General features: G+C 31.8%; 2 protein-coding genes across 2 annotated transcripts; one reads left to right on the forward strand and one right to left on the reverse strand.

Annotated features, from left to right (window-relative positions):
- Positions 1–3397: 3397 nt before the first annotated feature.
- Positions 3398–5403, forward strand: LOC111308072 (7-deoxyloganetin glucosyltransferase-like). The gene is made up of 2 exons (XM_089748216.1): positions 3398–4117; positions 4281–5403. Exons 1-2 carry the CDS (start codon positions 3595–3597, stop codon positions 5231–5233), a joined length of 1476 nt encoding a protein of 491 aa, XP_089604342.1. The 5' UTR covers positions 3398–3594; the 3' UTR covers positions 5234–5403.
- A 4468-nt stretch (positions 5404–9871) lies between these two features.
- On the reverse strand, positions 9872–11503 carry LOC111308353 (7-deoxyloganetin glucosyltransferase-like). The gene is made up of 2 exons (XM_022906675.2): positions 10993–11503; positions 9872–10885 (listed from the first exon to the last, which is right to left on the reverse strand). The coding sequence occupies exons 1-2, from the start codon at positions 11501–11503 to the stop codon at positions 9960–9962; spliced, it is 1437 nt and encodes a 478-aa protein (XP_022762410.2). The 3' UTR covers positions 9872–9959.
- Between the last annotated feature and the right edge of the window lie 1523 nt (positions 11504–13026).

The raw sequence follows: 13026 nt of genomic DNA on the forward strand, positions 1-13026 counted from the left end.
AATTTTCAATTATGCATAGTTAAAAACGGTTAAATCGAATATTTGCATTATTTCTACCTAAATATATAATGCAATTCAAATTATACTAATTTGTCAAAAAATTATGTTAATTACTAATTTTATAATTTCGTATAAAGCTTCACATGATTTTTTATTATAAAATATAATACTGGCAAAAAAAAAAAAAAACTATATACGTCTTCTTCAAGATGTTTGGTCATATATCATGCATCCATACACAATGACTAGATGTGCGGGAAGGTGAACTTTGCCAACCATGCCAAAAAAATATTTGAAAGGAATTTCGTTGGTTTAATATTTTACTATTTTCTTAAGCAAATCCCCAAATAATAATAAATTAATAAAATTTTCATAACTTGTGAATTTGACTACCTCTCTCTCATCATGAAGACGACCACTTCTTTTGTCGGATTTCTTGGCGGCTACGGAGACTTTAGTTTAATAAAGTCCAAAAAAATGTTGGTGTTTCCGAGTAGTTTTGAGTTTTTTTATTTTAAATAATTAAAAAAAGTTAAAAAAGTAAATTGATAAATTTTTTAATAATATTTATTAAATTTTAATAAAAAATTTCAGTCAAATCTTGTACGTATTTCAATACTCATTAAAATATTTTTGTCGAGCTTGAGCCGCCCCAAGTATTCTGTGTGGGTTTTCTTTAACAATTATATAAGTTTCTTTGGACTTAAATTAGCCGACTACAGGTAGTGATCTCATACATTATTATAAACCTTAATCTCCCTTTCCAAGATTCATATTAAAATTTGTAAGAGAAGTTCAAAGTTCTAACTACTAGGAAAAATAATATTTTAGCAGCATCTGTTCAAACAAATGAATTCTTTTATAACTAATATTGGATGCTCATTTTATATATATAAATAAATAATTAGGTAAATAGTAGGTATAACAAGGCTCTCTAACTATCAAACAAAGGAAAAGCAAAAAGATAAAATATTATTTTCGTCTCCTTGTTTTTTTTTTTTTTTTTCTCTTGAGTATTTGTTAAATATAATTGTACGTAACTCAGTTATTTCACAATTATTGTCCTTTCCTCAGCACAAGATAGTCTGACAACATTATGAGCCATGATATTCATAGACCTATTGACATGTAGAAATCAATAACTCTATACTATGATGCTGCCCTCATGATGTCCATTGTTTTCCCTATTCCCCCCAATAACAATTAGACAATTATTACTAGATAAATGCGCATTGGATATCCTATAGACTTTGGTTAGCGTAGAATATATTTAGAATAAATGGCAAGAATGATCTTGAACTTTTTCTTAATTTTATACGAGAAATTATCATCTATATTAATAATGAAATTTTTTTAATTTTATAAGTGAACTTAAAAGGATGATGCATATTCCTTAGGTGAAAAAAAATAAAGAATTAATAATAAAATGCTATATGTCAATTCTTGAGTTAAAAAATTTTACTAAATCACAGTGTATCATATTCTCAAAAATCATTTATTGATTTTCATAATTACAAGGTTATAATGAAATAATTATTTTATCAATACTTTCATTAAGTGTTAGTTGACGATATATGTCTATCACATGATAGACATGTGTAAATTAAAGTATATTATTTATTTATTTAATATTTTTAAAAAAATTAATATTATATTAAAAACAAAATTTTGAAAATAAAAAATAAAAAATTATTTTAAAAAACTATTTAATACACTATTAGTAAAGTTTTTTAATTTTGAAAATAGAATTAAAAAATTGACACATATCTCACTTTTTAAAATTTTTTAATATCCTAAAAGATATATGTTATCTTACTAATTCCAATTGTATAATTTAAAAACTATACTGTTGTTTTATAATTTCTCTATTTTAAATTATAATATTTGTTCAAATTTATTAAAATTATATATTATATTTAAAATTAAAAATAAAAAAGAATTATTATAAAATAGTAAAATTAAAATTTATTTGATCATGTTTCCTCGTTTCCTTTTTCTCTTATTTAAAAAAAAAAAGATTTTATTTGATTTCAAAGGCAAGATGTCATGACCTACAATTATTGTACTACAATTAATAAATTATAATTCAAAATTTAATATAGTGTAGAATTTATTAAAATTTTATATAAAACTCTCAATCTTAAGTGATGGATTTTATATAATAAAATTTTGAAAAAGTATATATTTATATATTATGTGGGTGTATTAAATTAGTTTTTTTGAATAGTATATTAGATTAATTTATATAACATTTTTAATAATATTTTATTATAATTACATCATTACAAAATTAAAATTAAAAAAATGAACACTCACGTGCCAAACTGTCAATTACAATAAATTACTTAGACCAAAAACCAGCAAGATTTATTTAAAAAAAAAAAACACCTTCAAGATTTGGCTAAAACTAATTAAGATGATGTAATTAAGCAAAGCAGCCGAAGGTATAATAGGTAATTGCAGGATTAGTTGTTTCTGAATTATGATAATTTGTAACATGAACATTGTTCATGTAACAAAAATTAACCCCCCCCCCCCGCAAAAAAAAAAAAAAAAAACCTACGAACGACTTCTAGCAAGTATAGCAATCATCAAAAACAGGGAAAAAAAAAAGAATAGCTTTGAATTTTGTGCTTTGCATAGCCATTGGTCAAAGGTACATCTTTTTATCGTTAACGTAGAATCCATTTGAATCCCATTCGCCGTCGGATTTGGTGTTTGAATTACCGCATAGCAGTGGTGCTTGGGACTTCCTACCACGTGCACCTGCCAGCATTTATTTTTAAAAATGTTCTTTTTTTTTTTTTTTTACTCTTGAGTACAACAGGTATGAAAATGTTTTTATCACTTAAGTTTTTCTTCTCAATTTTTATTTTTAAAATTTTTTGATTTAAGACTTTTTAAATAAATTTATATAATTATCTAATAAATAATTAATAACTAGTTACTAAAAAATAAATATATGAATAAGTACTAACTAATATAAGCTAATAAATTATTAAATAATTAAATAAATAATTCTAGTAAATTTTAATTTATTATAAAAAATATTATTTGATATAAAATAGTTTTAATAATTTTTAATTTTACAAATATTTAGTATATACTATAAATTTATTATATATTAATTTTAATTTAAGATGATCATTTTCTCATCTCATTATATTTTATTTTACTATCATCATCATATTTACATCCAAATACATATTTAATTAATTTTAATCTTATTATTGCAATACTTAATTTTAATATTATAATAATTAATTTCATTATTATCACTATTTTCAATTTTATTGAAATTAATCTTACTGTCCGAATTCTTAAATCAGTCGCATATAATCACTGCAACGATTAATTTTAGCTGCATAATAGGCCATTACAGGGATCCAATATATCCGTTCATGTTCTAAAATGTTTTCCTCATTTTTTAGGTCGATGTTCTAGACGGAAGACAAATAACGACATCCCTTTCTTTTTCCATTTATTGTAAGAGAGAGCTTAGCTTTGCTAGTGTGTGGCTGTAGAAGGCAGTCGGATTTTGGTTCAATCCCAACAATTCAGTCTTTCATTTGTTAAAGAGAGAGACAGAGAGAAATGGGTCCTGATCCAGTTGCAGGTAAACCTCATGCTGTATGTATTCCATATCCAGCTCAAGGTCATATAAATCCTATGCTGAAGCTAGCCAAATTCCTTCACTATAAAGGCTTTCACATAACTTTTGTCCACACTGAGTACAATTCCAAACGCCTGCTCAGATCTAGAGGCCCAAATTCGCTTAATGGTTTGCCAGACTTCCGCTTCGAAGCCATCCCGGATGGTCTTCCACCTACTGGTACTGATGCTACCCAAGACATCCCTTCTTTGTCTGACTCCACTTCGAAGAACTGTTTAGGCCCGTTTCGTGATCTTCTTTACAAACTCAATGACGACGTTGCTGCATATTCAGGTATACCGCCCGTCAGCTGTATCGTATCAGATGGTGGGATGTCTTTCACTGTTAAAGCGGCTCAAGAATTTGGCATTCCTCAAGTGCTCTTTTGGACTCCTAGCGCTTGTGGATTCCTGGGCTATGTCATGTTGCCTAGTCTACTTGAAAGGGGTCTAACACCTGTCAAAGGTATAGCGCTTTCGTTGTAATCAATATTTCAACCAAGTTAAAAATAGATTTTCTCATTAAAGATGCCTGCCAATAACTCGATTTACGACAGGATGTCTTTGAACTGTTTTGGTTGCATAACCTATGCTTAATCAAGATACAACTCCTGTTGGAATTTTTGCAGATGCGGAGTATCTAACAAATGGATATTTAGACCAGGTTATAGATTGGATTCCCGGGATGAAAAATATCCGTTTCAGAGATCTTCCAAGTTTCGTCAGAACTATGGATCCGAATGACAAGATGTTCAATTATCTTCTGAAGGAAGTGGAAAGATCTTCTAAAGCTTCAGCCATCGTTTTAAACACTTTTGATTCCTTGGAACAAGACGTTTTGGATGCTCTCTCGGCCATTCTTCCTTCTGTTTACAGCATTGGTCCTCTTCACTTAATTGTTGATAAGATTATAGATGATGAATCGGAAAATATCGGTTCAAATTTGTGGACAGAACAAAAAGAATGTATTGAATGGCTCAATATAAAAGAACCCAACTCCGTGGTAAATGTAAATTTCGGTAGCATCACAGTGATGAGTCATGAACAACTGATTGAATTTGCTTGGGGACTAGCAAATAGCCAAAAACAATTTTTGTGGATTATAAGGCCTGATCTTGTTGATGGTGAGACAGCCATTCTGCCACCTGAGTTCGTCTCTGAAACAAAAGATAGAGGGATATTAACAAGTTGGTGCTCACAAGAGCAAGTCCTAAAGCACCCATCAATAGGAGGGTTTTTATCTCACATGGGATGGAATTCAACCCTTGAAAGCCTGTGTTGCGGTGTTCCAATGGTTTGCTGGCCATTTTTTGCCGAGCAACATTTAAACTGCCTGTTCGCTTGCAGGGAATGGGGGATTGGCATGGAGATTGATACAAATGTAAAGAGAGATGAAGTGGAGAAGCTTGTGAGGGAGTTATTGGGAGGAGAAAAAGGAGTGGAAATGAAAAGAAAGGCCATGGAATGGAAGAAGGAAGCGCAAGAGGCTATCAGAGATGGAGGTTCATCTTTCCAGAACTTGGAGAAGCTGGTAACAGAAGTTCTTCAATCAGATAAGCAAGCAGTACAGACAGGAAATTAGCCGGTCCAGGCGGCAAACTGCTTTCATCTGTTGACTCACTGCATCATGCTTACTTGTGTACTTGTAACATTCTCAAATAAAATTTAAATCATACTATGACAAAAAGGTCACCCTTTATCATTGCTTTATGGAAAAAGATTAGGATAACAAGATAATATTATCACTATGTCACTTGAAGTGTAATTTGTGCAGTGAAACGTTAACTAATAGTTACATGTGCCACCAGCCAACTACCGACAAAACTATTATAAAAAAAAAAAGAAAATAATTAATGAAAAGACGTGGAGCGACAATGGCTTTCGCCGGAGCCTGGAGAACTGAGGATGATGGCCGAAGGGTTTTACGTTGAATGTTATTTGTTCTACCAATAGTCTGATGGCCGAGCCTTATGGTATTATAGAAGGGTTAATTTTGCCTAGATCTCGTAATATCCACTTATTGTTGAACTTGATGCAATGGTGGTAAATTCATTAAGAAAGCGTTGAGTAGACTCATCTTGCTCTACTTTAATGAACGATTGTATTCAACTTACTCAGGGGGATAGATTAAAGGAGTGCAGCATATTCTAAATGAGAGTAATAGACGTGCGGATTTTTTAAACTAATTTGGCTCAAAATTTTTTGTTGATTGTTCATGTATTACAGAAATTATCGGGTAGAGATATTTGTAGACCAAGTGAAATTGGACAAATCAAACTCAATTGATTTTTGAAAATTTTTACTCAAGACTCCCCCAGTTGAATTTGGATAAATCCATTTCATTGTTAATGAAATATAAAATTAAAAAATATTTTAATATTAATATTTGGATATAGCTTATTGAGTCGACGTGAATAACCCAATCTGTTAACAAATTCATCATTGAATGAGATTTTACAATTACTTGAGGACGTTATAATAGCATTAACTGGATTGTGATTTTTTAAAAAAATTACAATTACAAAAGAAAATATACATATAATAAATATTATATTTATGTATAAAATATTATTAAATAATTAAATAAATCAATCCATAATGTATCAAAACATAATTATATAAATTTAAAATAAAATTTACATATAATAAAATTTAAATTTAAATAAAAATCTTTTTAATAAAATTATATAAATTTAAATATAAAATTAAATCTCACAAAAATTTTAGTTATTATGTGCCATAAAAATTTTTCAATGTGTTATAATTCATTTCTAATTTCTGATGCGGAAAATCCATAATTCTATGATAACTGTAGAGCATACTTAATTTGTATTACTGCAAACTATAAAATTGATCTGTGACGAAACATTGGCTTTTATCTTGACATGGCTAGGTAGGGTAGCCACCTATACGGTTGAGGGCTCGGGCAAAACCTAACCTGGGAACTACCTAAAGCCTTTGGGTAGTTCCTATGTTAGGTTTTGCCAAAGCCCTCGATTGTATAGGTGGCTAGCTTGCCTGGTCATGTCAAGGTAAGAACCAATGTTTTACCATAGATCAATTATTCCAATGGTTTATAGCCCTCTTATCAAACTAGCTCTGATACCATTGTCAAAGAATACTGTGACTGTTATGGAAAGGGAATGTTTATGAGTGAAGATCTGAACTGGAGGTAGAGGTAATTTTAGAAATTGAAAGGTTTGAATTTTTTGGAGTTCTTAGATTGTCATGTACTAATAGCATTGATCACCTGTTTCCCTGATAGCATCTAACATATAAAGTCTAGGCTATTTTTTATCGAGTGGCCTCTATGGGTACCTCAGAACTAGTTTTACGAGGAGCCTCTCAATTCTGGGTAGTTCCCAGGTTGAGTTTTGCATAAGTCCTTAACCGCACAGGTGGTTGACTTACCTAGTTATGTTAGGGTAAGAGCCAATGTTTCATCACAGATCATATTGTGAGAACCCCTAATAATTATTCTGATAGTTTATAGCATTCTTATCAAACTAGTTTTGATACCATTCTAACACATAGAGTCTAGGTCAATTTTTGTCAGATGACCTCTATGGGTACCTTAGAATTACTTTTACAAGGAACCTCTCAACTCTGGGTAGTTCCCAGATTGGGTTTTGCCCAAGCCCTTAACTGCACATGTGGCTAACCTGCCTGACCATGTCAGGGTAAGAGTCAATGTTTCGCCATAGATCAAACAGTACTTGACAAATGTTGAAAGCTCTTGACAAGATTTGTAAAGATCACTATTTATGATCAAGCAGTTTGAGGATGATGAGACAAATTCAATCTCAGATTACTTAGAAAAAGACTTTTCAAGTACATGAAAAGAAAGTTTTGGAGAAGGTTTGATAAGCATATCTGGGAGGATGTTATGATCAAACTCAATTGTTACTGTGCCATCTTGATTTGTCTTGTAAGTTAGATAAGTTCTAGTAGATTGTTCAACAGTATAAGATAATGCTATCGGAGAAATAGATGATCAATGTTATGAATACATGATAGTCTAAAAACTTCAAAAAAATCTAAACCTTTTAATCTCCAAAATTACCTCTAGCTCCAGTTTAGATCTTCACTTATAAACATTCTTCTCTCATAACAGTCACAACATTATTTGATAATGGTATTAAAGTTAGTTTGATAAGAGGGCTATAAATTATTGGAATCATGATCAAAGGTTCTCACAATGTGATATGTGGTGAAGCATTAACTTTTATTTTGACATGATTAAACAGGTTAATTACCCTTTAGATTTTTTCGAGTTATCAAATAACTTAAAAAATTTTAGGATCTTCATTTTCCTATAAAAAAAGTTATATAAGGATTTACAAGAAAAAATTATTTATTAAGTTTTTTTTTGGATATAATTTACTTAATTTTTTTTTACAAACTTAAATAATTAGAGATTAAGAAAGTGATTGTTATGCAACTCTCATCTTCTAGATTTTTTTTAATTTATCTTTTCTTTCTTTTTTAGTACTTAAAAATATTTTTTTAATTAAAATTTTTATACGAAATAAATTATATCCACGCGAAAAGAAAATTTAACAAATAATTTTATATAAAGTTTTTAAAAAGAAGTAAGATTGCATTGCCTCTAACCTAACCTCATGGTACCTTTAAACTAGCAATGAAGCCATGTGGCGAAAATTTGTACCTATCAGATTCTCGTAATAGTGACACCCACCCTAAAAATCATAGATCCACTTTAACCTAGACTCTAGACGTACCGCTAACTCTATTCTTTTTTTGTTTCTTTTGCAGCTTCTTGCCCAATCATAATTTAATACTTTCAAATAATAATGATTTGAACGTTCTACATAAATCTAACCAATATCATAGATGTTCTATATTCGTAATGCATCTTTTTTTTTCACTTCGAATTTTGATGCAACTAATGTCTAAAGATAAACATTACTCAAGGTCAGACTAATGTTTTTTATAAAGCTTAGAAGAAAATAAGAATTTTTTATTAATAATTTAATTTTGAATTAATTATAGTTTTGGTAACCATTCATTTTAGTTATTCAAATAAAAAAAGTTATGACTTTATTATTAACATTTTTTAAATTTAATTTTTTATATCACTCAATTGTTAGATGTTTATAACTCAATAATATAGTGTTATCATGTTATTTGATATATTTCATATTTTATTATGTCATTTGACATGTTGCATGATATTATATTTTTTTAATTTTAATTTTAAAAAAAATAAATTACACATTTGATCACTTAAATAAAATTTTTTATTTTATCTTTTAGTTTAAAAATATTCATAAGTTGATAAATTTAATATATAAATTATTTTCTTATTTCTGTTACTCATACTAGAATATATTAAGATGCTACTTAAATAAAACCTCAAATTTTGTAAAGAAAAAAATCTTTTAACTTTTTATTACTTAAAATTATAATTATAAACATTTATTTCATTATAATTAGAACTTTGACCTTAGGACATATTTTATATTCTGTTAAAAATTTCTTAATCGACTAAAATAATCCATTGAAATATTTATTATTTATAACGCGCATGCTAGACGACGGGAAAGTATCTAAATGTTAAGTAATGTGATAATATTACATCAATCAATAATTAGTCTCTAGTTGAATCGACTACAATTTAAAATTTTAAAACATTAACCATCAAATCATAATTTTTTATAATAAAATAATTAAAATCATGAAAATTTTAGTGATTAAACATGTGATTTACTTTTTAGTATTTAGTTGTCTCAACTGAATAACTTTACATTTTTTTATTAGTAAATGAATGGTACGTTGTGCAAATGATTGCTTTAATGTGTGTAAACCATAACTTTGTTAAGTAAAAGAAAAACCATTAATTATTATAAAATAATTTTAAAATATTTTAAAATTGATTTGTATGTTATTCAAATTACTAATTACCTTTTGCAATTGGAGTGGGGGGTGGCGGCTCAATCATAAAAAATATTAATTATATAATGTGTATTGTTGGTCCTGCCTCTACCACAAGAAAATCTACTTCAGATCACAATGCATATGCTATCTATTGCCTTATTTAAAAAAAAAAAAAAAAAGCTTCTTATGAGTCCTTTCTGCCAAAAACAAATTTGCTTAGACTGACAAATATGAAACACGAAGTATCCAACTATGTTGGACTTGCCAATAAGCCTACTAAATGTTAGAAAAAGACAGCAGAATTGAAACAGCTTTGCCTAGATGTGGAGAAAGTATAACGCCTTAAGTTCTTTTATTGGATACAAATACTATCCATGATTATGGGAGTGCAACTTGGTTTGCTGTGGATTTTACTTCAGCAACACCTGCTTGATCAGTTTTTCCAAATTCAAGAATGATGAGCCATTCAGACAGGCGGCTTCCTTTGCTTTTTTCTTCCACTCCATGGCTTTGTTTCTCATCTCCTTACCTTTTTCTCCTTCCATCAATTCCCTCACTAACTTCTCTACTTCATCTCTCTTCACATTATTGTCAATTTCCATGCCAACACCCCATTCAGTGCAAGCAAATCTACAATTTGTTTGTTGCTCGGCGAAAAATGGCCAACAAATCATAGGCACCCCACTTCCAATGCTTTCAATGGTTGAATTCCATCCGCTGTGTGTCAAGAAACCTGCGATTGCGGGGTGGTTTAGCACTTTCTCTTGCGGGCACCAACTCGCCATCAAACCTGTCTCCTTAGTTTCTTCAAGGAACTCTGGGGGCAGTATGGACGAATCACCCCTCACTAAATCAGGTCTAATGATCCACAAGAAGGTTTGCTTGCTGTTAGCCAGACCCCAAGCGAACTCAACGAGTTGGTGCGCTGTCATGACTGTGATACTGCCAAAATTCACATAGACCACGGATTTGGGTTCTTTGGAATCCAGCCATTTGAGGCACTCAGGCTCTTCTTTCCACAGATTGGAGCCAATGGAGTTTAAATGTGTCTGTGGAATCTGATTGAGAAGCAAATGAAGAGGTCCAATGGTGTAAATTCGAGGAAGCATGGACGAGAGAGCTTCGACAACATCATGCTCAAATTCATCAAAAGTATTCACAATAACGGCAGAAGCTTTTGCAGCTTTCTCACTCTCTGCCGCCAAGAAATTTAACATGATATCATTTCGATCCGTTGTTCGGACAAAGCTTGGAAGGTCCCTTATGCTGATATTTTTCATTCCTGGAATCCAATCAATAACGGTGTCCAAATACCCGTTCTTCAAATAGGACTCATCTGCAGAATGAAGAAGAAATTGTCAACGACAAATCAAATCATCAAAACCATTCCAAATAAGATGAGATGTGGAACTGAAGCACGCAATATTGTGTACTTTTTTGCACCTTTCAATGGTGTAAAACCCCGGTCAATAAGGCGTCGATAATGCATATAGGCCAAGAAACCACATGCACTGGTGGTCCAAAACAACACATTAGGAATTCCAAGCTCTTCAGCAGCGTTGAGAGTGAAAGACATTACCCCATCCGAGACTATACAAGTGACAGGTGGAACACCAGAGGAAGAGTTGAGCTTAACAAGAAGTTGAAGGAACGGGGCCAAGCAATTCTTGCTAGTGGAGTCACAGAGCGCAGGTATGTCTTGTGTTGCATCAATATCCGGCTCAACAAGACCATCAGGGATTGTCTCAAAGCGGAAGTCAGGCAAGCAGTCAAGGGCATTGGGGCCTCTGGATTTGAGCAAGCGTTTATGGTTGTACTTACTGTTGACAAAAGTGATGTGAAAGCCTCTGTAATGAAGGAGCTTCGCTACTTTAACCATAGGATTTACATGACCCTGAGCTGGGTATGGTATGCAAACCGCATGCGGCTTGTTGGGAACTGAAAGGGATCCCATCTCTCTCTCTCTCTCTCTCTCTCTCTGTTTGTTTCTTCCTCAGTGCCCGTGCACAAAACAATGGCCGATCCCACAAGGTTTATAGGAAATGCTAGATGAGATGCGAATTAACATTTCGAATATCGAACTAAAATATTTGTTATTAGGTATTAGTAGCAATAATTAATTAATGTGAAGTGTTACTCCAGGGAATACGATTCTTTCATGTGGAACGCCTAACCAGTTATAATCATGTCGAAGATATTCAAATGGATAAATCAAAAAGCTGTCACTTTTTTTTTTTTTTATTTGTTGCCAAGATGTAAAGGAAGATTCGGAGAGGATTTTATCCAATTTAACAATGCAGCTCCACCGCCATCAGAGGCAAAGCTCGATAGAAAGCGGATCCGCTGTAAATCAAATGGTTTGACTATTCTTTTATTCCGAGTTTAACTAATATCAATGTTCGATCTCAGGGCTCTCTTTTCAGCGTGGTTGGTATGCGTAAGAGACGGTGTCCAGAACCACTTTCAACATCCGTACACAACTTCACAGGCTGACAGTCCAGAGAGGGGCCTACGCGTTTGGTTAGCATCACGAGTCAGGATCAAGAAGAGCTCTTACAATCCATTACCGAGTTGGAGATACAAAAAGTTGTTTGGACCTTCAAAGCTGTTAAGGCTCTTGGCTCTGATGGTCTTCACCCATTCTTTTACCAAAGGTGCTGGAACATTGTTAAAGAGAAGATTTTGTGCAACCGTGTTCAATATATTCCAATCTGCCTCTATGCCAGGGGAATTAAATGAAAATTTGGTCTCTCTCATCCCCAAATGCAGCAACCCTGCTCGTATTAATCAGTTTCGCCTTATAAACCTGTGTAATACTCCTTACAAGATTATCTCAAAGATTATAGTCCAAAGGTTAAGACCCCTCCTTAACAAGATCATTTCGCACTTCCAGGCAACTTTCATCCGTGGGAGAAATGGGTGTGACAATGTCATTATAATCCAAGAAATGATCCACTCATTTAGAAGAAAAATGGCAGAATGGGGTATATGGCAATCAAGCTGGATTTGGAAAAAACTTACAATAGATTAGAATGGAGCTTTATAAACAAAGTCCTCACTTTTTTCAATCTGTCACAATCATGGATATCACTCATCATGAGTTGTGTCTTTTTCCTCCACTTCTATCCTTTTGAATGGTGGTAGGCTTGAAGCAGCATTTAAACCATCCCGAGGGCTGAGACTATGAGATCCTTTATCTCCCTACTTATTTTATAATCTGCATGGAATTCCTTAGTCTATGTATCATTGAAGCATGCAAGGAAAAACTATGGTTTTTGAACAAAGCCTCTAGAAATGGACTTCATTCTCGCACATTATGTTTGCTGCTAACATTATTTTGTTTGGAAGAGAGGATAAAAAGATTGCCATCACTATCACAGAAATTCTCAAGGATTTTGGTTTGAAATTGGGGCAAAAAGTAAATCTAGAGAAATCTATGATTTTTTTCTCACCTAATACAAGTCATAATTGAAAGAT

Source organism: Durio zibethinus, chromosome 2 (genome assembly GCF_047325235.1).
Source record: "Durio zibethinus cultivar Kanyao isolate XHJ-2024 chromosome 2, ASM4732523v1, whole genome shotgun sequence".
Taxonomy (NCBI): domain Eukaryota; kingdom Viridiplantae; phylum Streptophyta; class Magnoliopsida; order Malvales; family Malvaceae; genus Durio; species Durio zibethinus.

What these genes read in the sequence shown, in the direction of transcription:
- LOC111308072 (XM_089748216.1), top strand. Translation starts at nt 3,595, where the DNA reads ATGGGTCCTGATCCAGTTGCAGGTAAACCTCATGCTGTATGTATTCCA. An exon ending in GGGTCTAACACCTGTCAAAG is followed by an intron (nt 4,118 to 4,280) that starts GTATAGCGCTTT and finishes GAATTTTTGCAG; the next exon opens with ATGCGGAGTATCTAACAAAT.
- LOC111308353 (XM_022906675.2), bottom strand. Translation starts at nt 11,503, where the DNA reads ATGGGATCCCTTTCAGTTCCCAACAAGCCGCATGCGGTTTGCATACCA. An exon ending in GGGTTTTACACCATTGAAAG is followed by an intron (nt 10,886 to 10,992) that starts GTGCAAAAAAGT and finishes TTCATTCTGCAG; the next exon opens with ATGAGTCCTATTTGAAGAAC.